This window comes from Haemaphysalis longicornis, unplaced genomic scaffold (assembly GCF_048455015.1).
Source record: "Haemaphysalis longicornis isolate Haplotype H1 unplaced genomic scaffold, Haemaphysalis longicornis Haplotype H1 scaffold_3, whole genome shotgun sequence".
Classification (NCBI taxonomy): Eukaryota; Metazoa; Arthropoda; class Arachnida; order Ixodida; family Ixodidae; genus Haemaphysalis; species Haemaphysalis longicornis.
The window spans coordinates 211,093,435-211,115,448 of NW_027526335.1; the positions used below are offsets into that span (position 1 = coordinate 211,093,435).

Below are 22,014 nucleotides of genomic sequence, written 5' to 3' on the forward strand. Positions count from 1 at the left end.
GACGGTTCGGCCACACTGACACCCACTGTGAGCGCTCGTACGCGAGCGCTGTGGGACCCGCTGGCACTGACGTGGCCACCGAGTACATCATGGACGCGGCGGAGGCGGCGGAAGCGGCCAAGGGGTCCGGGCACCTGGGGCCGTAGGAGACGGCTGCTGGGGCAATGGAAGACGCCATAGCGGCAGCAGGGAGCGGCGACAGCGGATCCACGGGGAGGCCTGTCGATGCGGGGGACCTGTCGAAAGACGGCGTCACCCGAATGGACGAGCACCTAACGGCAAGTCAGAACCCCGATGCCCTGGAAGTGTCCGGGATTCCTGTAGCCAAGCGAGCCCACGTTGACGTTGCCGAGTGTGGCGCAAACGACCTCACAGCCCAGGCCGACGAGCCGCAGATGAAGGCGACTCCAGGGCGTCGTTCAACGACGCGGCTCAAGACAAATGTTTTAGAGCGCAGAACGACAGGGGTGGGGGTGACGTCACCAACTCACCTAGACGACCCGGGGCCCAAAGGCGTCTCCTAACGGCGCACTGGACGTGAAAGGTAAGCAACATGTCTCCGGTTTCTAGTCTGTGAGTCGAAATGGAGCCTTGTCAGTCACTGAACCTTGAAATCCTAAACGTCCGAGGTCGCCAGTGCTAGCTGAGTTGGCAGGGCGGGGCTGGACAACAAGGTCTCCCATCGCTCGGGGGGTTGGGGATTGGGGGTGTTGGGGGGAAAGGGCGGTGGGGGGTTCTTGAGGTCTTTGCACAAGGCTATGATGTTTGCCAGAGTGCCTCTTTCCGTTTTGCAGATAGGGCAGAGTGTGTCGTGCTGCGCCGGGTACATTCGGTGTAACAGAACGGGATGCGCTAGCGAACCCGCCTGCATGCGCCGCAGGATCGTTTGCTGTTGCCTGATTAACTGTGGATGCGGTTCGGGAAGTTTGCACCTCGCGTTTCTATACATCTGAGTAATCTCTTTAAAGCTGGTCACGGGATGCGGTAGCTCAGCCGGCTCGTCCTCGGCCCGGATGGACAGTTCTCGGGCGTGGTGGTCGGCGAGGGCGTTGCCTTCCAATTTCGAGTGAGCCGGTACCCACACGAGCTCGATGGCTCCTCCCGGAGGCTTGTGCTTGGAGAGAATGGCTCGCGCCGCGGTAGAGATCACTCCTCTTCGGAAGCTTCCGTAGGCTGACTTTGAATCTGTGACCACGGTGTCCACGCTCGGTTGCACGAGTGCGAGTGCCACGGCTGCTTCTTCCGCAACGGCTGGGTCTGTAGTCCTCAGCGACGCGCTGACGATCAGCTTGTCGATGGACGTGGCTACCGCCGTTGCTCGGTCGTCGTGTTTTCTGAGCGAGGCGTCCGCGTAGAGTACCCTAGGGTTCTCCTCCAGCTGTCGAGCCAGGGCCTTGGCTCGCGCGGTCCGCCTCCCTTCGTTCTTCCCCGGTTGCATGTTCCTGGGGAGTGGCTTGGTTTTAATGGCCTCTTTCCACTGCTCGGGAAGGGCTGCCTTGGTTGGCAGTGGTTCTATCTGCCATCCTATTTTCCGCAGGACGACCCGGCCGTGCTCCGTTTGGCTTAGCCGTACCCTTTGGTTGGACAGGTGAGCCTCGATCAGCTCCTCCACCGTGTTGTGGGCCCCCATGTCCAGGAGTTTCTGCGTGGACGAGTAGATCGGCAGGCCCATTGCCTGCTTGGTTGCTTTACGCAGCATCGTGTTCAAGGTGTCTTTGTTTGCCTTCGTTAGCTGGAGGTACGGGGCAGAGTAGGTCACCCTCGACACGACGAATGCCCGCACTAGGCGCATTGCGTCGTCTTCCTTCAGGCCTCTGTTACGGTTAGAGACCCTTCGGATCATGCTTAATATCTGCTCCGAGGTGTTCTTGATCTTCGTGACGGCCGCGGATGCTCGTCCGTCGCATTGCAGCTGCAGACCCAGGATTCTGATCTGTTGCGCCGGTTTAATGGCTGTGCCGTCAATGGTGATGGTCACGTTCGGCGGCAGTTCCTTCTTGGGTCGTCCCGGCTGAACCATGAGCAGCTCCGATTTCTGGGGAGCGCAGCTCAGCCCGCAGGTCTTTGCATATTCGTGCACGGTAGTTGCCGCCCTCTGCAAGGCTTCCTCCGCCCAGGCATCGGACCCGGCTCGGTTCGTCCACACCGTAATATCGTCGGCGTACAGCGCGTGGTCCACGCCTTCGATTTGTTTCAGTAGACTGGGCAGGGGCAGGAGGGCTAGATTAAAGAGCAGGGGCGACAAGACTGACCCCTGAGGGGTGCCTCTCTCGCCGAGCTCGACGGGTTCCGACTTCTCTTCCCCTATCCTGATGCTCGCGGTTCTTCTCGTTAAGAAGTCCTTGATGTAGCCAAAGGTCTTCCGACCGTATCCCGTTTTGTTTAGATTTTGGAGCACGCTCGCGTGAGACACGTTGTCGAAGGCCCCTTTTAGGTCTAGGGCGAGTATCCCCCGCGCCGCGTTCCCCGTCGCCTTCTTGACCACGAGTTTTTGCAGTTGGATCAGGACGTCCTCGGTGCCAAGGTGTTGTCTGAACCCATATATAGTCTCGGGCATTTGGTTTGTTTCTTCCAAGTGTTTTTGAAGTCTGCGAAGGACCATACGTTCCATCACCTTCCCCACGCACGACGTAAGGGAGATGGGCCGCATGTTGTCAATCGTCAGCGCTTTTCCGGGTTTCGGGATGAATCGAACCTCTGCCTCTTTCCATTCTCTCGGCAGCTGCGAGCTCTGCCAGGTTTCGTTGATGTGCCCCAGGAGGCCGCGGGCCGCCGCTTCACTCATGTTTCCAAGCAACTTGTACGTGATCGCGTCCCTGCCGGGGGCGCTCTTTCTGTTGCTGTCGTCAATGGCCGACAAGAGTTCCGTCATGGTGAACGGTCTGTCCATCTCTTCGTTTTCAGGGCCTCCGTACCTCTCGGGCGTCGGGTACTGGCCTCGCTCGGTCTTGAGGTATTTTGCCTTCAGGTCTTCCAGTAGCCTGCGGCCGTCTCCCTTGTACGTGTTGAGGATCTTGGTGAGGTTGCGGTTGGTTGCGGTCTTGCTGCTCATCGGGTCGATTAGGTGCCTGAGTAAGCACCACGTCTTCCGTGCCGATAGCTTACCCTGCAAGCCATCGCAAGTGCTCAGCCAGTTCTCTTGCCATAGCTTGGCTGCGTATTCGGCGATCTGTTTGTTAAGGACCGCGATACGTTTGACCAGCTTCTTGTTGTGACGCTGGCGCTTCCACCTTCGCGTTAGCGAGTGCCGGGCAGTCCACATGTGAGCCAGCCTGGCGTCCACGAAAGGTGTCTGCGCCGTCGTCGTTATTTCTTGCGTGAATTTCTCGATGGCCTTTTTCTGATCCCTCGCCCATTCGGCGTACGTTTGCTTTCGGTCTGCTTTTTTATCGTTCTCCGAAGCCTCTTCGATTTCGTGCGTGTATTTCCGCATCTTGTCCCAGTCCGTTACGCGTGCCGTCCCCAGCATGGCGCGGTATTGGGGTCCCTTGATGGTAATGCCGATTACGCTGTGGTCGGAGCCCAGGTCCACGTCTTCGTTCCTCCAGGACACGTCCAGTGCCCCCGATAGCCATGACAGATCCGGAGTTGTGTCCCTATTGGCACTGTTGCCCCTTCTGGTGGCCACGTCTGGCTCGTTTAACAGGGCCATCTCATGGTCCTCCATGGTGTTGGCTAGAGCTTTTCCCCTCTTCGATTGGTACTTGTACCCCCACGTTGTGTGAGGGGCGTTGAAGTCGCCGAGGATCAGGAGCGGCCTGCTCCCCGCCAACCTTTTCGCCTGGCTCACTACTCGATCAAAGTCGTACTGCCTCTGTGACGGGCGGCAGTACGCGCTCATGACGTATAGATTTCCCGTGTTGCCAATTGTTCTTGCGTGAATCTCGACGAGCGTGTGCTCGCATCCGCCCTGCGCCGTGACGTGTTGAGTAGCCGCCACGTTGCTGTGGACGAGCACCGCTGTCCCTTCCTCCGTCGGGTCCGTGTACGTCACGTATCCCGGCAGTCTGGGCTTGCTGTTCGTTTCTTGTAGTGCTATTACATCGGGCTTGTGTTCGAGCCCGTCAATGTGGAGTAACAGTTCCGCCTCCTTGTTGCGGATCCCCCGGCAGTTCCATTGATGAATTACTGGAACGTCCCCCCCGTGGGTCTTCTTTTTCTTATGTGGTCCCTCCTTCATCTTCTTCGGATGTTTCTAGGCGGCCGCGCCTACACGCGATTGATGCCTTGATTTTTTCCGCCCGTTCTTTCTTCAGGGACGCGAAGCGGTTCCTTGCGGTAAGGGTTGCTACTTTGGTCGCTAGCCGTTCGTATTTGATCGACAGCGTCCGCACTTAGCCTTCGAGGGCCTCGAATCTGGCGTCTATCGCGCTCAGTTTCTCGTTGATTTGGAACAGCGGCTTAACCACCACCGTCTGCTCTAATAAATGTTTCTTCTCTCTCTCTCTCTCTCGTTGATTTGGGTGATGGCCGTTAGGATCGCTGTAAGCTCTCCTCCCTTTGGAATCTGCGCCGCCGCTGTCGCCGTCTCACGGTTGACGGTGCTTTCTTCGGAGTCCATTGCTTCTTGGTTGCTCGGCGCTTGTTGCGCCGACCGTGCCACCCCCGCACCCCGCCCTAAGCAGGGCGACGGGGGGTCCCTCCGCGGCACCTTGCGCATTCCTCCGGCGTTCTCCAACGTGTTGTTATCGCCTTGGGGTCTCGTGTTTGCTGAGCTGCCGCTAGCTCGCGCATCGATTTTGCTCATTAAGGCCCTAATTTGGGCGTTCTGCTCTTGTATCTGAGCGTTCTGCCGCTCTATGATTTTCTTGAGCTCTTTTACTTCATTGCAATCCCGTTGCGGGCTAGCTCTTAGGTTAAGGGGTTGGGAGGGGGTGAGGGACGGGAATTCGGTTTCGCTAACCCATACGACAGAAGACCTGCCGGTCCAGCCCACCTTTTTCTCGGCGGTTGTCCCTCGTCGTCCGGTAGACTCGGCCCGGAGTCTCGATCCGGCCCTGGATCTCGAACCGGCCCTGGATCTCGAACGGGACTTGGTCCGGGACCTGGATCTTCCGCTCGAACCTCGACCCGCCGTCGTCGCCGCCGCCGCCCCCGGATCGTGACTTCGATCGAGAGCGGCTCTGGCGGCCGCCGCCGTTGCTGTTGCGGACCGGCGTCTGGGACCGGCCCCGTTGCGAAGAGGCGCTACGTTGGGGTCGCCCTGTAGGACCTCTTTTGCCTTGATTTTTGTCCTCGTTGTCTTCTTCCGCCCAGCGCCGTTCCCAGCGCCGTCGACGGACGACATAAGGCGTTTTGAATCTTGCCTTGCAAGCCTTGTCGGCGGTGAGATGTTTCCCCCCGCACAGGCCACACTTGGGTACCACAAGTGCGGGTACGCACTTGTGGTCTTCTCCGGGGTTGGCGACACCGCAGCCCCGGCAAATCTTGTCTTGAGGATTTGGGCACACGTCCATCCTGTGCCCCACTCGGCCGCATGCGTAGCACACGTCAATCTGCTTCCTGTGCAGGGTGCACTCAACTAGCAGGTTCCCATACCGGATGTAGTTGGACACTTTGTGTCCCTCGAAGGCGATCACCACCGACCTGGTCTTACCGATGCGGATCGCCTGCAAGGCCGTGGGATTGTGCTTGTGCACGACTAAATCTTGTATTTCTTGGGCGGTGTCCTCCAGTGGGATTTTTGATTTGATTGATTGTATGGTTTAACGCGCCGACGCAACGCAGGCGATGAGGCGCGCCGTAGTGGAGGGCTCCGGATTAATTTTGACCACCTGGGGGTCTTTATCGTGCGCCGAAATCTCGTACACACGGGCGTTTTTGCTTTTCGCCTCCATCAGAAAAGCGGCCTCCGCGGCCGGGAACCGAACTCCAGTGGGATGCCCCGTATTACTCCTTTCACTGTTCCGTAAGGGGCCGACTCGTACGCGCTGACTTCGTGGGACGTTCCCCGAATGTCGATTCGCTCCACCATGGCGTATCTGTCGGCGTGCTCCCTCTTCGAGGTACTCACGACTATGATGTTCTGTTGGTGGTTTAGGCATATCACATCTTCTCTATCAGCAATTGTGTCGACTTGCGCCGCCGCCGTTACAGCTCGGCTTATTTCCACGCGGGCCACCTCGCTTACGCGGAGCCCGCCTCGTGGCCGCATGACAATCTTCATATCTGCGCGCGGCAGGTCTGGCATGCGCGCGCCCTTCAGCAGCTTGCCCTTGTTTATTCGTTTCTTCGTCCTCTGCTGACGTAGATCGTTGCCGGTGGCGCCACCGAGGTCGTTGCCCCGACCGTTGACGTCAGTCGGGGCCTTGGCGCCATCTTGGCTCACTTGGAGTACGGGCGTTAGGCTTAGCAATCCTACGCCGCCTTGCTTCACGTTTTCGCCAGCGGTTTTCCACCCCTGCGCTCTAGTGAACTGATCCGGCGAAATTTCTACGCCATCCACTTCTACTCGCATAGCGGTAGACATCTTGGGTCGTTGCGCGCTTGCGTAGCAACCGATGAATCGGTGATCGGCTTTCGGCGTCGCTGGGGCTCGGCCTAGGCCTACCGCTTCCCTCGGCCGGGGCCGAAGTTGTCGTTAGGCCTAGCGGCTCGCGGGCACAAAAAAGTCCTCAAATTTTCGAAAAAATGGTCCCCCTACCTCGGAATTCTGGTTTCCGGTGCTCCATGCAACTTCATACATCTAGTCGATGCCCTTCCATAAAGCTGCGGGTCAATTAACCAGTGAAATCAGTGAAAAATGACGGAGCGCATGCGAAGCTTTCCCAAAGTGGAACGCGTCCTAGCATGAGCAGTGATGGCGCCGTTCGCTACACGCACTTTCAGGGCACCAGTCACGCGCGTCTTGACCGAGTGTATGGGTCATTAGATCATGTTCCTGAATGCGGCGATTAACAAGTGACTCCTGTATCTTTCAGCGATCACTGCCTTGTGTCCGTAACACTTGGGAAGGGGGTAAAACGTCAAAATGCATTTTCTTGGGAGCTCCGGAAGATAAACAACAAACTGCTTCAAGATGAAGGATTCCTTGGCATGGTCAACGCATGCGCACAGGAGATCTTTTGTACTGGAGGTGAAATGAACTCTGTTTTTAAATGGGAAAGCTTTAAACAGCAAGTTAAAATGAAAGCGCTCGAAATATCAGGTGCCATGAAAAATGAGGAGAGGGGACGAGAAGCCTTGCTTCGCAGTAGTCTGGATGTGCTTTTAAAGGAAGAATGTAAGTCGCCTGGAATGTTTGAAGATGACATAAGAACGCTCAAAGCGCAGATTGAAGTTATCGCCAAGGAACGATACCATGGAGCACTGGTACGGGCGAGAGCGGAACGTTTTCAGCTAGGTGAAGCACCGACCAAAAGAGCTTTCAGTTCGAAAAAACGTTATGCCCGGAGAAATGCTATAGTCGAAATAGAAAGTGAAAGAGTCTTGTATACTGACCAGGTAAACATTCAAAAGGCGTTCTGTAGCTATTACGAGAAGTTGTTTTCCCGTCATGACGTCGACAGGGAGAAATTTACAGAATTTATACGCTTCCTGCCCTGTTTGGACAAAGATTATTCTGAGTACCTAAAAATGGAGATTACTGTTGATGAAGTAAAGCAAGCTAAAGATGAGTTGAGCCCAGGCAAAACGCCGGGCCCTGATGGTCTGAGCGCATCATTTTATAAAAAGTTCAAAGATGATGTTAGTCCAGTGCTATGTGAGGTATTTACCGAGTCTTATGACCATGGGACGCTTCCACCTTCCTGTCTGGTATCCCACACGATGCTCATTCCGAAATCGGAGGACGAAGCTAGGTTGAAGGAAATTTCAGGGTATCGCCCAATTAGTCTGACCAATGTAGATTATAAGATTTTAATGAAAGTGCTTGCCAGGCCAATGCCGACCATCATAAAGGACATTGTGGGACCGTATCAGACATGCGGAATTAAAGGGCGGTCAATTGTCACTAACATTCACACCGCTCGGAGTGTTCTCGAGTGTTGTGACAGCCTGCAAGGTGCCGTAGCAATGCTTCAGATAGATTTGGAGAAGGCTTTTGACCTGGTCTCACGCGAACTTTCGTTAGAAGTGTTGGAGCACGTCAACGTAGGTGGTGTTATTCTCAAGGGTGTACGCATGGCCTATAGTGGGTGCTCCACAAAGCTCACTGGCAATAATACTTTGAGTAAATCCATTCAAATTAAACGAGGAGTGCGTGAAGGATGCCGGTTGTCTCCTCTGCTTTTTTGTGTATTTATCGAAGCGTTTTGTGTGAGTATAGTAACGCGTCCACGGCTTCCGCCTAGAGTCATGCGAGGTGCGTACTTTAGCGTGCGCTGATGATGTAGCACTATTTTGCGTTGATAGAAGTAGCATAAGTGTTGCTTTAAACACCCTTAAGTTGTTTTGCAAATATAGTGCCAGTGGCGTTAATTGGCAAAAATGCTTGGGTTTTTGGCATGGCCACTGGGACAAGGCCCCGGATGTCTTCGAGTGTGTCAGCTAACAGACAACTCCAGCGAAGTACGTAGGAGTGCCTTTAGAAAATTACACCGATAGTGACCAATACTGGCGAAGGCAGGCCGTCGAGCTGCGCGAAAAGGTCGAAAAATGGAAAGGCACTGGTCTGTCAATGTTTGCGAGAGCCTCAGTGTGCAATGTGTTTTTTATGAGTAACTATGGTATGTTCTACAGGTATTGCACTGTTCGCAAATGAACATACAGGCACTCCACCGTGTTTTTGTAGTGTTTATTTGGGAGACGACATGGGAACAAACGAGCCGCACGAACCTGTTTCGGCGCGTGCGCCTCGGAGGCCTTTCGCTCTCACATTTGTTTTTGCGGCAGGTCGTCAACCGTTTTTTGTTTCTGCGGGACGTACAGGCGCTTTTCTTGCGCACTGTGTGTCAGATGAAACTAGCTAGGTCACTGCCTGATTTTATTGTTTCGACAGCGTGTTATTCATTTGGCGCACCCAGAGGTTTTTTCCGTGAAGTGGTTCTGGCAGTCCAGTTCTTACAAGCCCCCTTCACTCTTGAATACTTGTCCAGTTTGACGCGCAAAAAACTTTACCATGACCTTGCAGATATTGTATTACCTGTGCCATTGTATAGATCAATCTACCGCGCAGGGCCAGGCCAGGATGTTCTTAAGCGTGCCAAAAGAATGGCGGTACCGGCTTGGGTGAAAACATTTTTCTTTAAACTTTCTTTAACCCATAAAGACGTGGCAGAAAGAGAAGGGTTTGTACCTTCCAGGGGGCGTTCAGTGTTATCCGTGCAATAAACCCGAGGCGATCGAACATGTGTTTTTAGAGTGTTGGGATGGGGATGTGCTTCAGCGCACATTAAAGAAAGATTTCCCGCTAGACGCTCACGTAATCCGGTTTTTGACCATCGAAAGGGAGGATGGTGTACCGTACGACCTCGTCATGGTTCTGGCCCTGCACGGCATTTGGAAGTCGCGCATGGCCATACGCCATCGTGATGTTGCTGCCAAACGCTCTAAGGAGTATTTTTCTGAGTCCATTCGGGTGATTATTGAAGTATGGAGGGCTCAGCCCGAGCCTCGAGTATAGTTGCCTGTGATGGAAACATTAACAAGCATGAAATAATTTTAGCTGGCTTTCTGCTACCCAAGCGTCGGTTAGCAGTTTTATCAATCTAGTGTTTTGTTGTGGGTGTTTGTATTGTCAAAGCAAGGCAATAAAGAAAAAAGGGGGTGTAGCTCAGAGGTAGAGCGTTCGCTTCGCATGAGAAAGGCCCCGGGTTCAATCCCCGGCACCTCCAGAAACTACGCGTGCTTTTTTGCTGCCACCGAGAAGGAAGACACCTATCGGGTTTGTATGTAAAATACTTGAGGAAAGTGGGGGGTGTAGCTCAGAGGTAGAGCGTTCGCTTCGCATGTGAAAGGCCCCGGGTTCAATCCCCGGCACCTCCAGAAACTACGCGTGCTTTTTTGCTGCCACCGAGAAGGAAGACACCTATCGGGTTTGTATGTAAAATACTTGAGGAAAGTGGGGGGTGTAGCTCAGAGGTAGAGCGTTCGCTTCGCATGTGAAAGGCCCCGGGTTCAATCCCCGGCACCTCCAGAAACTACGCGTGCTTTTTTGCCGCCACCGAGAAGGAAGACACCTATCGGGTTTGTATGTAAAATACTTGAGGAAAGTGGGGGGTGTAGCTCAGAGGTAGAGCGTTCGCTTCGCATGTGAAAGGCCCCGGGTTCAATCCCCGGCACCTCCAGAAACTACGCGTACTTTTTTGCCGCCACCGAGAAGGAAGACACCTATCGGGTTTGTATGTAAAATACTGGAGGAAAGTGGGGGGTGTAGCTCAGAGGTAGAGCGTACGCTTCGCATGTGAAAGGCCCCGGGTTCAATCCCCGGCACCTCCAGAAACTACGCGTACTTTTTTGCCACCACCGAAAAGGAAGACACCTATCGGGTTTGTATGTAAAATACTTGAGGAAAGTGGGGGGTGTAGCTCAGAGGTAGAGCGTTCGCTTCGCATGTGAAAGGCCCCGGGTTCAATCCCCGGCACCTCCAGAAACTACGCGTGCTTTTTTGCCGCCACCGAGAAGGAAGACACCTATCGGGTTTGTATGTAAAGTACTTGAGGAAAGTGGGGGTGTAGCTCAGTGGTATATTCTGCTTCCGGTAGCGCTAGCGAGCGGTCGCAGAATGTCGAGCTCCGCCCAAGGAGCGGCTTCAGCGGGCCTTTCGGCCCGCGGTAACAGGATATATGCCCAGGATGCTGATGATTACCAAGTACTTTTGCCACAGTTTCCTTCAGGTCAGTCGGTTTTAAACACGGTTTTTCTTCATGCCGACATGCGTGCCCGGCCTTACCGCGTTGAGGACTTTCGGGACGTTTTGGCTCGTCTGGAACTGCTCCCCGACGTCGTGGCGTTGGGGGCGTACCAGATGAGTCACGTTTGGGCAGTGACGTTCAAGTCGGCGGAGGGTGTAAAGAAAATTTCTGCGCTCTCGCTGATATCAAGGTGAAGGATCGTCGGTGCCTTGTTATCGACCCGTCCAATCAAGAAGCCCGCCTCAAGCTTCACTGGCTGCTGCACAACGTGCCGGGCGACGCCGTTCGCGCTGCGCTGGCGCCCTACGGGCGTGTCGGCGAGGTGCGCAGGGAGCGGTGGCGCGTCGAAGGCATTCAAGACAAGGGCTCGACACTTCGTACGGTGACCCTCAAGTTGAAGGCGGGCGTGACCATCGACGACCTGCCGCACGAACTTCGTGTGGCGGGTGACAAGGCCCTCGTCGTCGTCGCCGGAAGGGCCCCGCAGTGCTTACGTTGCAACCTCAAGGGGCACGTCAGGCGAGAATGCAAGGTTCCGAAGTGTTCTTCGTGCCGTCGCTTCGGGCATGATGCAAGCGCCTGCGTTAAGTCCTATGCCAGCGTCACTGGTCCAGCGAGGGAGGACGACCTCCGCGAAAACCTCATGGACGAGGCAGAAGCGGAGGAGACAGCTGCAGGAGTAGCCGACAAGGCGGTGAAGGAGTCGACGTCGGCGGGGCGGGTCGAGGCCGAGGCTGGCCAGCGCGTTCCTGAAAAGGAGCAGCCGGTCGAGCCGAAGACGCCTCCCCCTCACGTCTCGTCGAACGAGGACAACGGAACCGGAGCGGCCAGTCAGGGAACGACGGAGGTGTCGGCTCTAGCAGCCGAAGCCGTGCAAATGGACCTGAGTGGGGCCGTGGCTAAGCGACAACGAGAAAGCAACGACACAGAGCAGGGTGACGGACTCACCAGCAGCGAGGAGCCCCCGGCTAAGGCGGTTTCAGTGAGACGTCCGAGCTTCAAGCCGAAGCCCAACGTCCCACCAGACCGAACCAAAACTTCGGCTCCGCCCTCCTAGCCAGCACGTCACTACGAAAGGTAGTCGCCATCCTGTTCCTCGGTGTTTGTTGTTGCGCTGCTGTCTTGAATCGCCAACGAACGAAACGCAACAGTGTAGTTCGGTCAAGGCAGTATTTTTGGAGGGGGTATTGTGTTCCTGATGCTTATGCTTTGAGCTTTAGGTTTGGCTGGGGGGAGGGTGGGAGTGTGTATTGCAGCGGCCGTGAATCCCGCAGGCCATACGAATGTTTTATAAGTGCCGGATTTTGGGGCGTGTATGGGATGTTTGCAGTTGATGAAGCGTCGTTCTTTTTCGTGCTGCATGAATGTAAGTGTTGTGCGATAAGTCTAGCTCCCTCCTAAAACATGGTTTACTTGAGCAAACCAATGCGCATCGCCACGCTTAACGTCAGGGGATTTTCGGATCGGAGACGTCAAAATCAGGTGTATCGACTCGTAACAGATGAGGATTTGGACATCGTGGCCTTGCAAGAGACCAAAGTTGGGAGGGAGGACCAGACGGATCGTATGGTGCGGCCCTTTATTGCGCGCTATGATGTGTGCGTGTCGCATGCGGTCGGGTTTTCTGCGGGTTGCGCACTTCTAATTCGGAGAAGCTTAGGGGCCGCTCTAAAGACTGTCACCGCCTCGGAAAAGGGGCGGTATGTTGTGTGCGACTTGGAGTTTTGTTCCAATGAATGGCGTGTAATGTGTGTCTACGGGCCCACCAATACAGCCGAAAGGAAGGCTTTCTTTGAAGAAATGCGTCCATGGTGTGAGACGGAACGGCTCTTAATTTTAATGGGCGATTATAATTGTGTTTGCTCAGCGCGCGACAAAAGCAGCACGACCAATTTCAGAGACGCCAGTACGGTGGTACTGAATGAGATAGTAGCCGGCTGCGCCCTGGAAGATGCAGGTGATAGCATGAGCAATGCAGGCACCGTTCGCTATACACACTTTCAGGGCAATAGTCATGCGCGGCTCGACAGGGTGTATCTTTCCGTAGAACTCGTACGTGAATGTGACAAATACGAAGTGACCCCTGTTTCATTTAGCGACCATTGTCTGGTGTCGTTAACACTAGGCAGGGCCGCTAAACGTGGAAACGCGTTCTCCTGGGGTTTGTGGAAAATGAACAACAAACTTCTGCAAGATGATAAATTCGTCGAAGCCGTTGACGCATGCGCACGGACCTCGTTTAGCAGCTCAGACGTGACGAACTTCAGTCGGAAGTGGGAGCTGTTCAAACAAGAAGTTAAGCTAAAAGGCCTTGAACGTTCTTCTCTAATGAAGAGCGACGAGAAAAAGAAAGAAGCCACGCTACGAAGTAATCTCGACGCTCTTATTGTAGCAGAATGTAGATCGCCGGGGACGTGCAGAGATGACATAAAGAATGTTAAAGCACAGCTCGAGGTCTTAGATCAGGGCAAATATCATGGCGCGCTTGTTCGCGCAAGAGCAGAAAAGATGCTGCTGGGAGAGGCGCCGACCAAAAGAGCCTTATGCTCCGAGAAAAAGTACGCTCGCAGAAATGCGATAGCGGAAATAGAAAGCGAAGGCGTCTTGTACAAGGATCAAGCCAGCATAGAACGCTGTTTCTGTAACTTTTACGACAAGCTGTTTGCACGTCACGCTATTGATGTCGTGGCGTTTAAGGATGAATTTTTGAGATTGTTACCATGCCTAAACAAAGAGATGTCAGCACTGCTCGAAACAGACATAACGGAGAATGAAGTAAGAAAAGCTATAGAGGAGTTGAGCCCGGGAAAGACGCCTGGCCCCGATGGGCTAAGCGCTGCATTCTATAAAAAGTTTAAAGAGTGCCTAAGTCCAGTGTTGTGTACGTTATACGCTGAGGCGTATCAGAATGGTGTGCTGCCACCGTCTTTTCATGAGTCGCACACCATTTTTATTCCTAAGTCAGATGATGACGCCAAACTCCGAGCTGTATCTGGGTATCGCCCAATCAGTCTCACTAATGTAGACTATAAGATTTTAATGAAAATTCTGGCGAGTCGTTTGCAGACTGTTATTAGGGACATCGTTGGACCGCATCAAACATGCGGTATAAAGGGGCGGTCGATAGTAACGAACATTCATACTGCTCGAAGTGTTCTTGAGTGTTGCGACAGCACTCAAGGTTCTCTAGCAATGCTCCAGGTAGACCTGGAGAAGGCGTTCGATCAGGTATCACACGAGCTCCTTATAGCCATGTTAGAGCATATAAATGTAGGGGCTGTTATTCTTCAAGGAGTGCGCATGGCGTATAGTGGGTGTTCAACTAGCCTCGTTGTGAACAAGTCGCTCAGCAAAGCAGTGCAGGTTCAACGTGGCGTACGTCAGGGTTGCCCATTGTCCCCATTGCTTTTCTGTGTATATGTAGAAGCGTTTTGTTTGAGTGTTATTGGAAGCAAAACCATCAACGGCTTTCGACTACAGTCGTGTGAGGTGCGTGTGTTGGCCTATGCCGACGACATTGCACTTTTCTTTATTGATAAAAGCAGCATAAGCGAAGCTGTAAAGACACTAAAGGCCTTTTGTAAATACAGTGCCAGCAGTGTGAACTGGCAAAAATGTTTAGGTTTCTGGCACGGCCAATGGGAAGAAGCCCCGGAGGTGTTTGAAAACATAAGCTGGCAGACGACGCCAACCAAATACTTAGGTGTGCCTCTCGAAAACTACGAGGACAGTGATCCCTACTGGCGCAGACAGACAGCTGAATTGCGTGATAGAGCAGAAAAATGGCAAGGCACTGGGCTCTCCATTTTTGCAAGAGGCTCAGTCTGCAATGTGTTCTTAATAAGTAAAATATGGTACGTGCTCCAGGTGTTACACTGTTCGCGTGCGCATGTGCAGGCGTTGCACCGCGTTTTCGCCGTGTTAATTTGGGAGTCCACGTGGGAAAAAACAAGTCGAACGAACTTGTTTCGGCGCGTGCGTAGCGGGGGCCTTTCCTTGTCTCATTTGTTTTTACGACAGGTTGTCAATCGTTTTCTCTTCCTTCGGGATGTACAAGACCCCTTTTTGCGTACTGTTTGCCAAATGAAGTTGTCTGTGGTGTTACCCGATTTTGTTATAGCGTCAGCACGTTTCCCTGTCTTGACAATGAAGGGATACTTCCGCGAAGTTGTTCAAGCGACCCAGTTTTTGCGTGCCCGCTTCACGATGGAATACCTATGTAGCGTAACGCGGAAAAAATTGTATAATGATCTCGTTGACTCTGTATTTCCAGTTCCACTGTACCGGTCAATGTACCGTGCAGGGCCAGGCCAGGATGTGCTTAAACGCGTGAAATCTATGGCGGTACCGCCATGGGTTAAAACGTTCTTTTTTAAGCTCCACGCGGGTGTCCTACCAGTCAAAACGTGGCAAAAAGAGAAAGGACTGTACGTTCCGTGGGGGGTTGACTGTTATCCGTGCAAAAAGCCGGAGACAGTAGAACACGTGTTTTTAGAATGTTGGGATGGGGTCTTTTTTTGGGACGTGCTTCAGAGGACTTTGAAGAAAGATTTCCCTCTAGACGCCTACGGAATCAGGTTTATACCCATCGAGAATGACGGCGGGTTGCCGTATGATGTGGTGATGGTTTTGGCTCTGCACGGCATTTGGAAATCTCGCATGGCTATACGCCACCGCGATGTTGATGCTAAGCGTTCCAAGGAATACTTTGGAGAAACTGTTCGTTTGATTGTAGAGGTTTGGAAGACTCAGCCTGACCCCCCGGAATGGCTTCCAGTAATGGAGTCGCTGACAAACCTCAAGCAGTTTTAGCCATTTCCTGCTAGCAAAAGACTGTTAGCAGTTTTATCAGTGTATGTTACAGCTTTGTGTACCTGTTTTCATTGCTTTGTGTGCTTGTTCTCTGTCAGTGTGGCAATAAAGAAAAAAAAAAAAAAAGGGGGTGTAGCTCAGAGGTAGAGCGTTCGCTTCGCATGTGAAAGGCCCCGGGTTCAATCCCCGGCACCTCCAGAAACTACGCGTACTTTTTTGCCGCCACCGAGAAGGAAGACACCTATCGGGTTTGTATGTAAAATACTCGAGGAAAGTGGGGGGTGTAGCTCAGAGGTAGAGCGTTCGCTTCGCATGTGAAAGGCCCCGGGTTCAATCCCCGGCACCTCCAGAAACTACGCGTACTTTTTTGCCGCCACCGAGAAGGAAGACACCTATCGGGTTTGTATGTAAAATACTTGAGGAAAGTGGGGGTGTAGCTCAGAGGTAGAGCGTTTGCTTGGCATGTGAAAGCCCCGGGTTCAATACCCGGCACCTCCAGAAACTACGCGTGCTTTTTTGCCGCCACCGAGAAGGAAGACACCTATCGGGTTTGTATGTAAAATACATGAGGAAAGTGGGGGGTGTAGCTCAGAGGTAGAGCGTTCGCTTCGCATGTGAAAGGCCCCGGGTTCAATCCCCGGCACCTCCAGAAACTACGCGTGCTTTTTTGCCGCCACCGAGAAGGAAGACACCTATCGGGTTTGTATGTAAAATACTTGAGGAAAGTGGGGGGTGTAGCTCAGAGGTAGAGCGTTCGCTTCGCATGTGAAAGGCCCCGGGTTCAATCCCCGGCACCTCCAGAAACTACGCGTGCTTTTTTGCTGCCACCGAGAAGGAAGACACCTATCGGGTTTGTATGTAAAATACTTGAGGAAAGTGGGGGGTGTAGCTCAGAGGTAGAGCGTTCGCTTCGCATGTGAAAGGCCCCGGGTTCAATCCCCGGCACCTCCAGAAACTACGCGTGCTTTTTTGCTGCCACCGAGAAGGAAGACACCTATCGGGTTTGTATGTAAAATACTTGAGGAAAGTGGGGGGTGTAGCTCAGAGGTAGAGCGTTCGCTTCGCATGTGAAAGGCCCCGGGTTCAATCCCCGGCACCTCCAGAAACTACGCGTGCTTTTTTGCCGCCACCGAGAAGGAAGACACCTATCGGGTTTGTATGTAAAATACTTGAGGAAAGTGGGGGGTGTAGCTCAGAGGTAGAGCGTTCGCTTCGCATGTGAAAGGCCCCGGGTTCAATCCCCGGCACCTCCAGAAACTACGCGTACTTTTTTGCCGCCACCGAGAAGGAAGACACCTATCGGGTTTGTATGTAAAATACTGGAGGAAAGTGGGGGGTGTAGCTCAGAGGTAGAGCGTACGCTTCGCATGTGAAAGGCCCCGGGTTCAATCCCCGGCACCTCCAGAAACTACGCGTACTTTTTTGCCACCACCGAGAAGGAAGACACCTATCGGGTTTGTATGTAAAATACTTGAGGAAAGTGGGGGGTGTAGCTCAGAGGTAGAGCGTTCGCTTCGCATGTGAAAGGCCCCGGGTTCAATCCCCGGCACCTCCAGAAACTACGCGTGCTTTTTTGCCGCCACCGAGAAGGAAGACACCTATCGGGTTTGTATGTAAAGTACTTGAGGAAAGTGGGGGTGTAGCTCAGAGGTAGAGCGTTCGCTTCGCATGTGAAAGGCCCCGGGTTCAATCCCCGGCACCTCCAGAAACTACGCGTACTTTTTTGCCGCCACCGAGAAGGAAGACACCTATCGGGTTTGTATGTAAAATACTTGAGGAAAGTGGGGGGTGTAGCTCAGAGGTAGAGCGTTCGCTTCGCATGTGAAAGGCCCCGGGTTCAATCCCCGGCACCTCCAGAAACTACGCGTACTTTTTTGCCGCCACCGAGAAGGAAGACACCTATCGGGTTTGTATGTAAAATACTTGAGGAAAGTGGGGGTGTAGCTCAGAGGTAGAGCGTTTGCTTGGCATGTGAAAGCCCCGGGTTCAATACCCGGCACCTCCAGAAACTACGCGTGCTTTTTTGCCGCCACCGAGAAGGAAGACACCTATCGGGTTTGTATGTAAAATACATGAGGAAAGTGTAGGGTGTAGCTCAGAGGTAGAGCGTTCGCTTCGCATGTGAAAGGCCCCGGGTTCAATCCCCGGCACCTCCAGAAACTACGCGTGCTTTTTTGCCGCCACCGAGAAGGAAGACACCTATCGGGTTTGTATGTAAAATACTTGAGGAAAGTGGGGGGTGTAGCTCAGAGGTAGAGCGTTCGCTTCGCATGTGAAAGGCCCCGGGTGCAATCCCCGGCACCTCCAGAAACTACGGGTACTTTTTTGCCGCCACCGAGAAGGAAGACACCTATCGGGTTTGTATGTAAAATACTTGAGGAAAGTGGGGGGTGTAGCTCAGAGGTAGAGCGTTCGCTTCGCATGTGAAAGGCCCTGGGTTCAATCCCCGGCACCTCCAGAAACTACGCGTGCTTTTTTGCCGCCACCGAGAAGGAAGACACCTATCGGGTTTGTGAGTAAAATACTTGAGGAAAGTGGGGGGTGTAGCTCAGAGGTAGAGCGTTCGCTTCGCATGTGAAAGGCCCCGGGTTCAATCCCCGGCACCTCCAGAAACTACGCGTACTTTTTTGCCGCCACCGAGAAGGAAGACACCTATCGGGTTTGTATGTAAAATACTTGAGGAAAGTGGGGGGTGTAGCTCAGAGGTAGAGCGTTCGCTTCGCATGTGAAAGGCCCCGGGTTCAATCCCCGGCACCTCCAGAAACTACGCGTACTTTTTTGCCGCCACCGAGAAGGAAGACACCTATCGGGTTTGTATGTAAAATACTTGAGGAAAGTGGGGGGTGTAGCTTAGAGGTAGAGCGTTCGCTTCGCATGTGAAAGGCCCCGGGTTCAATCCCCGGCACCTCCAGAAACTACGCGTACTTTTTTGCCGCCACCGAGAAGGAAGACACCTATCGGGTTTGTATGTAAAATACTTGAGGAAAGTGGGGGGTGTAGCTCAGAGGTAGAGCGTTCGCTTCGCATGTGAAAGGCCCCGGGTTCAATCCCCGGCACCTCCAGAAACTACGCGTGCTTTTTTGCCGCCACCGAGAAGGAAGACACCTATCGGGTTTGTATGTAAAATACTTGAGGAAAGGGGGGGGTGTAGCTCAGAGGTAGAGCGTTCGCTTCGCATGTGAAAGGCCCCGGGTTCAATCCCCGGCACCTCAAGAAACTACGCGTACTTTTTTGCCGCCACCGAGAAGGAAGACACCTATCGGGTTTGTATGTAAAATACTTGAGGAAAGTGGGGGGTGTAGCTCAGAGGTAGAGCGCTCGCTTCGCATGTGAAAGGCGCCGGGTTCAATCCCCGGCACCTCCAGAAACTACGCGTGCTTTTTTGCCGCCACCGAGAAGGAAGACACCTATCGGGTTTGTGAGTAAAATACTTGAGGAAAGTGGGGGGTGTAGCTCAGAGGTAGAGCGTTCGCTTCGCATGTGAAAGGCCCCGGGTTCAATCCCCGGCACCTCCAGAAACTACGCGCGCTTTTTTGCTGTCACCGAGAAGGAAGACAATTATCGGGTTTGTATGTAAAATACTTGAGGAAAGTGGGGGGTGTAGCTCAGAGGTAGAGCGTTCGCTTCGCATGTGAAAGGCCCCAGGTTCAATCCCCGGCACCTCCAGAAACTACGCGTGCTTTTTTGCCGCCACCGAGAAGGAAGACACCTATCGGGTTTGTATGTAAAATACTTGAGGAAAGTGGGGGGTGTAGCTCAGAGGTAGAGCGTTCGCTTCGCATGTGAAAGGCCCCGGGTTCAATCCCCGGCACCTCCAGAAACTACGCGTGCGTTTTTGCCGCCACCGAGAAGGAAGACACCTATCGGGTTTGTGAGTAAAATACTTGAGGAAAGTGGGGGGTGTAGCTCAGAGGTAGAGCGTTCGCTTCGCATGTGAAAGGCCCCGGGTTCGATCCCCGGCACCTCCAGAAACTACGCGTGCTTTTTTGCTGTCACCGAGAAGGAAGACACCTATCGGGTTTGTTTGTAAAATACTTGAGGAAAGTGGGGGGTGTAGCTCAGAGGTAGAGCGTTCGCTTCGCATGTGAAAGGCCCCGGGTTCAATCCCAGGCACCTCCAGAAACTACGCGTGCTTTTTTGCTGTCACCGAGAAGGAAGACACCTATCGGGTTTGTATGTAAAATACTTGAGGAAAGTGGGGGGTGTAGCTCAGAGGTAGAGCGTTCGCTTCGCTTGTGAAAGGCCCCGGGTTCAATCCCCGGCACCTCCAGAAACTACGCGTGCTTTTTTGCCGCCACCGAGAAGGAAGACACCTATCGGGTTTGTATGTAAAATACTTGAGGAAAGTGGGGGGTGTAGCTCAGAGGTAGAGCGTTCGCTTCGCATGTGAAAGGCCCCGGGTTCAATCCCCGGCACCTCCAGAAACTACGCGTGCTTTTTTGCTGTCACCGAGAAGGAAGACACCTATCGGGTTTGTGAGTAAAATACTTGAGGAAAGTGGGGGGTGTAGCTCAGAGGTAGAGCGTTCGCTTCGCATGTGAAAGGCCCCGGGTTCGATCCCCGGCACCTCCAGAAACTACGCGTGCTTTTTTGCTGTCACCGAGAAGGAAGACACCTATCGGGTTTGTATGTAAAATACTTGAGGAAAGTGGGGGGTGTAGCTCAGAGGTAGAGCGTTCGCTTCGCATGTGAAAGGCCCCGGGTTCAATCCCCGGCACCTCCAGAAACTACGCGTGCTTTTTTGCTGTCACCGAGAAGGAAGACACCTATCGGGTTTGTATGTAAAATACTTGAGGAAAGTGGGGGGTGTAGCTCAGAGGTAGAGCGTTCGCTTCGCATGTGAAAGGCCCCGGGTTCAATCCCCGGCACCTCCAGAAACTACGCGTGCTTTTTTGCCGCCACCGAGAAGGAAGACACCTATCGGGTTTGTATGTAAAATACTTGAGGAAAGTGGGGGGTGTAGCTCAGAGGTAGAGCGTTCGCTTCGCATGTGAAAGGCCCCGGGTTCAATCCCCGGCACCTCCAGAAACTACGCGTGCTTTTTTGCCGCCACCGAGAAGGAAGACACCTATCGGGTTTGTATGTAAAATACTTGAGGAAAGTGGGGGGTGTAGCTCAGAGGTAGAGCGTTCGCTTCGCATGTGAAAGGCCCCGGGTTCAATCCCCGGCACCTCCAGAAACTACGCGTGCTTTTTTGCTGTCACCGAGAAGGAAGACACCTATCGGGTTTGTATGTAAAATACTTGAGGAAAGTGGGGGGTGTAGCTCAGAGGTAGAGCGTTCGCTTCGCATGTGAAAGGCCCCGGGTTCAATCCCCGGCACCTCCAGAAACTACGCGTGCTTTTTTGCCGCCACCGAGAACGAAGACACCTATCGGGTTTGTGAGTAAAATACTTGAGGAAAGTGGGGGGTGTAGCTCAGAGGTAGAGCGTTCGCTTCGCATGTGAAAGGCCCCGGGTTCAATCCCCGGCACCTCCAGAAACTACGCGTGCTTTTTTGCTGTCACCGAGAAGGAAGACACCTATCGGGTTTGTATGTAAAATACTTGAGGAAAGTGGGGGGTGTACCTCAGAGGTAGAGCGTTCGCTTCGCATGTGAAAGGCCCCGGGTTCAATCCCCGGCACCTCCAGAAACTACGCGTGCTTTTTTGCTGTCACCGAGAAGGAAGACACCTATCGGGTTTGTATGTAAAATACTTGAGGAAAGTGGGGGGTGTAGCTCAGAGGTAGAGCGTTCGCTTCGCATGTAAAAGGCCCCGGGTTCAATCCCCGGCACCTCCAGAAACTACGCGTGCTTTTTTGCCGCCACCGAGAAGGAAGACACCTATCGGGTTTGTGAGTAAAATACTTGAGGAAAGTGGGGGGTGTAGCTCAGAGGTAGAGCGTTCGCTTCGCATGTGAAAGGCCCCGGGTTCAATCCCCGGCACCTCCAGAAACTACGCGTGCTTTTTTGCTGTCACCGAGAAGGAAGACACCTATCGGGTTTGTATGTAAAATACTTGAGGAAAGTGGGGGGTGTAGCTCAGAGGTAGAGCGTTCGCTTCGCATGTGAAAGGCCCCGCGTTCAAACCCCGGCACTTCCAGAAACTGCGCGTGCTTTTTTGCCGCCACCGAGAAGGAAGACACCTATCGGGTTTGTATGTAAAATACTTGAGGAAAGTGGGGGGTGTAGCTCAGAGGTAGAGCGTTCGCTTCGCATGTGAAAGGCCCCGGGTTCAATCCCCGGCACCTCCAGAAACTACGCGTGCTTTTTTGCTGTCACCGAGAAGGAAGACACCTATCGGGTTTGTATGTAAAATACTTGAGGAAAGTTGGGGTGTAGCTCAGAGGTAGAGCGTTCGCTTCGCATGTGAAAGGCCCCGGGTTCAATCCCCGGCACCTCCAGAAACTACGCGTGCTTTTTTGCCGCC

At 53.4% G+C, this 22,014-nt stretch overlaps 1 protein-coding gene, 46 non-coding genes and 1 pseudogene across 47 annotated transcripts; 47 read left to right on the top strand and 1 right to left on the bottom strand.

Moving 5' to 3' along the window:
- Window positions 1–616: 616 nt before the first annotated feature.
- On the bottom strand, window positions 617–4,180 carry LOC144175675 (uncharacterized). Its single transcript, XM_077704717.1, has 2 exons — window positions 2,696–4,180; window positions 617–643 (listed from the first exon to the last, which is right to left on the bottom strand). The coding sequence occupies exons 1-2, from the start codon at window positions 4,178–4,180 to the stop codon at window positions 617–619; spliced, it is 1,512 nt and encodes a 503-aa protein (XP_077560843.1).
- Window positions 4,181–9,701: 5,521 nt separating this feature from the next.
- Trnaa-cgc (transfer RNA alanine (anticodon CGC)) lies at window positions 9,702–9,773 on the top strand. The gene has a single exon. It is a non-coding gene; the product is annotated as a tRNA-Ala (tRNA).
- A 79-nt stretch (window positions 9,774–9,852) lies between these two features.
- Window positions 9,853–9,924, top strand: Trnaa-cgc (transfer RNA alanine (anticodon CGC)). Its single transcript has one exon. It is a non-coding gene; the product is annotated as a tRNA-Ala (tRNA).
- A 79-nt stretch (window positions 9,925–10,003) lies between these two features.
- Window positions 10,004–10,075, top strand: Trnaa-cgc (transfer RNA alanine (anticodon CGC)). Its single transcript has one exon. It is a non-coding gene; the product is annotated as a tRNA-Ala (tRNA).
- A 79-nt stretch (window positions 10,076–10,154) lies between these two features.
- Window positions 10,155–10,226, top strand: Trnaa-cgc (transfer RNA alanine (anticodon CGC)). Its single transcript has one exon. It is a non-coding gene; the product is annotated as a tRNA-Ala (tRNA).
- Window positions 10,227–10,305: 79 nt separating this feature from the next.
- Window positions 10,306–10,377, top strand: Trnaa-cgc (transfer RNA alanine (anticodon CGC)). Its single transcript has one exon. It is a non-coding gene; the product is annotated as a tRNA-Ala (tRNA).
- A 79-nt stretch (window positions 10,378–10,456) lies between these two features.
- On the top strand, window positions 10,457–10,528 carry Trnaa-cgc (transfer RNA alanine (anticodon CGC)). Its single transcript has one exon. It is a non-coding gene; the product is annotated as a tRNA-Ala (tRNA).
- A 120-nt stretch (window positions 10,529–10,648) lies between these two features.
- Window positions 10,649–12,046, top strand: LOC144173681 (uncharacterized; annotated as a pseudogene).
- Window positions 12,047–15,731: 3,685 nt separating this feature from the next.
- Trnaa-cgc (transfer RNA alanine (anticodon CGC)) lies at window positions 15,732–15,803 on the top strand. Its single transcript has one exon. It is a non-coding gene; the product is annotated as a tRNA-Ala (tRNA).
- Window positions 15,804–15,882: 79 nt separating this feature from the next.
- Trnaa-cgc (transfer RNA alanine (anticodon CGC)) lies at window positions 15,883–15,954 on the top strand. The gene has a single exon. It is a non-coding gene; the product is annotated as a tRNA-Ala (tRNA).
- A 78-nt stretch (window positions 15,955–16,032) lies between these two features.
- Trnaa-ggc (transfer RNA alanine (anticodon GGC)) lies at window positions 16,033–16,103 on the top strand. The gene has a single exon. It is a non-coding gene; the product is annotated as a tRNA-Ala (tRNA).
- Window positions 16,104–16,182: 79 nt separating this feature from the next.
- Window positions 16,183–16,254, top strand: Trnaa-cgc (transfer RNA alanine (anticodon CGC)). Its single transcript has one exon. It is a non-coding gene; the product is annotated as a tRNA-Ala (tRNA).
- A 79-nt stretch (window positions 16,255–16,333) lies between these two features.
- Trnaa-cgc (transfer RNA alanine (anticodon CGC)) lies at window positions 16,334–16,405 on the top strand. Its single transcript has one exon. It is a non-coding gene; the product is annotated as a tRNA-Ala (tRNA).
- A 79-nt stretch (window positions 16,406–16,484) lies between these two features.
- On the top strand, window positions 16,485–16,556 carry Trnaa-cgc (transfer RNA alanine (anticodon CGC)). Its single transcript has one exon. It is a non-coding gene; the product is annotated as a tRNA-Ala (tRNA).
- A 79-nt stretch (window positions 16,557–16,635) lies between these two features.
- Trnaa-cgc (transfer RNA alanine (anticodon CGC)) lies at window positions 16,636–16,707 on the top strand. The gene has a single exon. It is a non-coding gene; the product is annotated as a tRNA-Ala (tRNA).
- Window positions 16,708–16,786: 79 nt separating this feature from the next.
- Window positions 16,787–16,858, top strand: Trnaa-cgc (transfer RNA alanine (anticodon CGC)). The gene has a single exon. It is a non-coding gene; the product is annotated as a tRNA-Ala (tRNA).
- Window positions 16,859–16,937: 79 nt separating this feature from the next.
- Trnaa-cgc (transfer RNA alanine (anticodon CGC)) lies at window positions 16,938–17,009 on the top strand. The gene has a single exon. It is a non-coding gene; the product is annotated as a tRNA-Ala (tRNA).
- Window positions 17,010–17,088: 79 nt separating this feature from the next.
- On the top strand, window positions 17,089–17,160 carry Trnaa-cgc (transfer RNA alanine (anticodon CGC)). The gene has a single exon. It is a non-coding gene; the product is annotated as a tRNA-Ala (tRNA).
- A 78-nt stretch (window positions 17,161–17,238) lies between these two features.
- Window positions 17,239–17,310, top strand: Trnaa-cgc (transfer RNA alanine (anticodon CGC)). Its single transcript has one exon. It is a non-coding gene; the product is annotated as a tRNA-Ala (tRNA).
- A 79-nt stretch (window positions 17,311–17,389) lies between these two features.
- On the top strand, window positions 17,390–17,461 carry Trnaa-cgc (transfer RNA alanine (anticodon CGC)). Its single transcript has one exon. It is a non-coding gene; the product is annotated as a tRNA-Ala (tRNA).
- A 78-nt stretch (window positions 17,462–17,539) lies between these two features.
- Window positions 17,540–17,610, top strand: Trnaa-ggc (transfer RNA alanine (anticodon GGC)). Its single transcript has one exon. It is a non-coding gene; the product is annotated as a tRNA-Ala (tRNA).
- Window positions 17,611–17,840: 230 nt separating this feature from the next.
- Window positions 17,841–17,912, top strand: Trnaa-cgc (transfer RNA alanine (anticodon CGC)). Its single transcript has one exon. It is a non-coding gene; the product is annotated as a tRNA-Ala (tRNA).
- Window positions 17,913–17,991: 79 nt separating this feature from the next.
- On the top strand, window positions 17,992–18,063 carry Trnaa-cgc (transfer RNA alanine (anticodon CGC)). The gene has a single exon. It is a non-coding gene; the product is annotated as a tRNA-Ala (tRNA).
- Window positions 18,064–18,142: 79 nt separating this feature from the next.
- On the top strand, window positions 18,143–18,214 carry Trnaa-cgc (transfer RNA alanine (anticodon CGC)). The gene has a single exon. It is a non-coding gene; the product is annotated as a tRNA-Ala (tRNA).
- A 79-nt stretch (window positions 18,215–18,293) lies between these two features.
- On the top strand, window positions 18,294–18,365 carry Trnaa-cgc (transfer RNA alanine (anticodon CGC)). Its single transcript has one exon. It is a non-coding gene; the product is annotated as a tRNA-Ala (tRNA).
- A 79-nt stretch (window positions 18,366–18,444) lies between these two features.
- On the top strand, window positions 18,445–18,516 carry Trnaa-cgc (transfer RNA alanine (anticodon CGC)). The gene has a single exon. It is a non-coding gene; the product is annotated as a tRNA-Ala (tRNA).
- Window positions 18,517–18,595: 79 nt separating this feature from the next.
- Window positions 18,596–18,667, top strand: Trnaa-cgc (transfer RNA alanine (anticodon CGC)). The gene has a single exon. It is a non-coding gene; the product is annotated as a tRNA-Ala (tRNA).
- A 79-nt stretch (window positions 18,668–18,746) lies between these two features.
- Trnaa-cgc (transfer RNA alanine (anticodon CGC)) lies at window positions 18,747–18,818 on the top strand. The gene has a single exon. It is a non-coding gene; the product is annotated as a tRNA-Ala (tRNA).
- A 79-nt stretch (window positions 18,819–18,897) lies between these two features.
- Window positions 18,898–18,969, top strand: Trnaa-cgc (transfer RNA alanine (anticodon CGC)). Its single transcript has one exon. It is a non-coding gene; the product is annotated as a tRNA-Ala (tRNA).
- Window positions 18,970–19,048: 79 nt separating this feature from the next.
- Window positions 19,049–19,120, top strand: Trnaa-cgc (transfer RNA alanine (anticodon CGC)). Its single transcript has one exon. It is a non-coding gene; the product is annotated as a tRNA-Ala (tRNA).
- A 79-nt stretch (window positions 19,121–19,199) lies between these two features.
- On the top strand, window positions 19,200–19,271 carry Trnaa-cgc (transfer RNA alanine (anticodon CGC)). The gene has a single exon. It is a non-coding gene; the product is annotated as a tRNA-Ala (tRNA).
- A 79-nt stretch (window positions 19,272–19,350) lies between these two features.
- Window positions 19,351–19,422, top strand: Trnaa-cgc (transfer RNA alanine (anticodon CGC)). The gene has a single exon. It is a non-coding gene; the product is annotated as a tRNA-Ala (tRNA).
- Window positions 19,423–19,501: 79 nt separating this feature from the next.
- Window positions 19,502–19,573, top strand: Trnaa-cgc (transfer RNA alanine (anticodon CGC)). The gene has a single exon. It is a non-coding gene; the product is annotated as a tRNA-Ala (tRNA).
- A 79-nt stretch (window positions 19,574–19,652) lies between these two features.
- Window positions 19,653–19,724, top strand: Trnaa-cgc (transfer RNA alanine (anticodon CGC)). The gene has a single exon. It is a non-coding gene; the product is annotated as a tRNA-Ala (tRNA).
- A 79-nt stretch (window positions 19,725–19,803) lies between these two features.
- Window positions 19,804–19,875, top strand: Trnaa-cgc (transfer RNA alanine (anticodon CGC)). The gene has a single exon. It is a non-coding gene; the product is annotated as a tRNA-Ala (tRNA).
- Window positions 19,876–19,954: 79 nt separating this feature from the next.
- On the top strand, window positions 19,955–20,026 carry Trnaa-cgc (transfer RNA alanine (anticodon CGC)). The gene has a single exon. It is a non-coding gene; the product is annotated as a tRNA-Ala (tRNA).
- A 79-nt stretch (window positions 20,027–20,105) lies between these two features.
- On the top strand, window positions 20,106–20,177 carry Trnaa-cgc (transfer RNA alanine (anticodon CGC)). The gene has a single exon. It is a non-coding gene; the product is annotated as a tRNA-Ala (tRNA).
- A 79-nt stretch (window positions 20,178–20,256) lies between these two features.
- Window positions 20,257–20,328, top strand: Trnaa-cgc (transfer RNA alanine (anticodon CGC)). The gene has a single exon. It is a non-coding gene; the product is annotated as a tRNA-Ala (tRNA).
- A 79-nt stretch (window positions 20,329–20,407) lies between these two features.
- Window positions 20,408–20,479, top strand: Trnaa-cgc (transfer RNA alanine (anticodon CGC)). The gene has a single exon. It is a non-coding gene; the product is annotated as a tRNA-Ala (tRNA).
- A 79-nt stretch (window positions 20,480–20,558) lies between these two features.
- Trnaa-cgc (transfer RNA alanine (anticodon CGC)) lies at window positions 20,559–20,630 on the top strand. Its single transcript has one exon. It is a non-coding gene; the product is annotated as a tRNA-Ala (tRNA).
- A 79-nt stretch (window positions 20,631–20,709) lies between these two features.
- Window positions 20,710–20,781, top strand: Trnaa-cgc (transfer RNA alanine (anticodon CGC)). The gene has a single exon. It is a non-coding gene; the product is annotated as a tRNA-Ala (tRNA).
- A 79-nt stretch (window positions 20,782–20,860) lies between these two features.
- Trnaa-cgc (transfer RNA alanine (anticodon CGC)) lies at window positions 20,861–20,932 on the top strand. Its single transcript has one exon. It is a non-coding gene; the product is annotated as a tRNA-Ala (tRNA).
- A 79-nt stretch (window positions 20,933–21,011) lies between these two features.
- Trnaa-cgc (transfer RNA alanine (anticodon CGC)) lies at window positions 21,012–21,083 on the top strand. The gene has a single exon. It is a non-coding gene; the product is annotated as a tRNA-Ala (tRNA).
- Window positions 21,084–21,162: 79 nt separating this feature from the next.
- On the top strand, window positions 21,163–21,234 carry Trnaa-cgc (transfer RNA alanine (anticodon CGC)). Its single transcript has one exon. It is a non-coding gene; the product is annotated as a tRNA-Ala (tRNA).
- Window positions 21,235–21,313: 79 nt separating this feature from the next.
- Trnaa-cgc (transfer RNA alanine (anticodon CGC)) lies at window positions 21,314–21,385 on the top strand. The gene has a single exon. It is a non-coding gene; the product is annotated as a tRNA-Ala (tRNA).
- A 79-nt stretch (window positions 21,386–21,464) lies between these two features.
- Trnaa-cgc (transfer RNA alanine (anticodon CGC)) lies at window positions 21,465–21,536 on the top strand. The gene has a single exon. It is a non-coding gene; the product is annotated as a tRNA-Ala (tRNA).
- Window positions 21,537–21,615: 79 nt separating this feature from the next.
- On the top strand, window positions 21,616–21,687 carry Trnaa-cgc (transfer RNA alanine (anticodon CGC)). Its single transcript has one exon. It is a non-coding gene; the product is annotated as a tRNA-Ala (tRNA).
- Window positions 21,688–21,766: 79 nt separating this feature from the next.
- Window positions 21,767–21,838, top strand: Trnaa-cgc (transfer RNA alanine (anticodon CGC)). The gene has a single exon. It is a non-coding gene; the product is annotated as a tRNA-Ala (tRNA).
- Window positions 21,839–22,014: the final 176 nt, after the last annotated feature.

Bases quoted from the DNA above. Each gene is read 5' to 3' on its own strand.
- LOC144175675 (XM_077704717.1), bottom strand. From the start codon at position 4,180: ATGAAGGAGGGACCACATAAGAAAAAGAAGACCCACGGGGGGGACGTT. The intron at 644-2,695 runs GTTCGATTCATC...CTGCCAACTCAG, and splicing joins GAGAATGGAAAGAGGCAGAG to CTAGCACTGGCGACCTCGGA.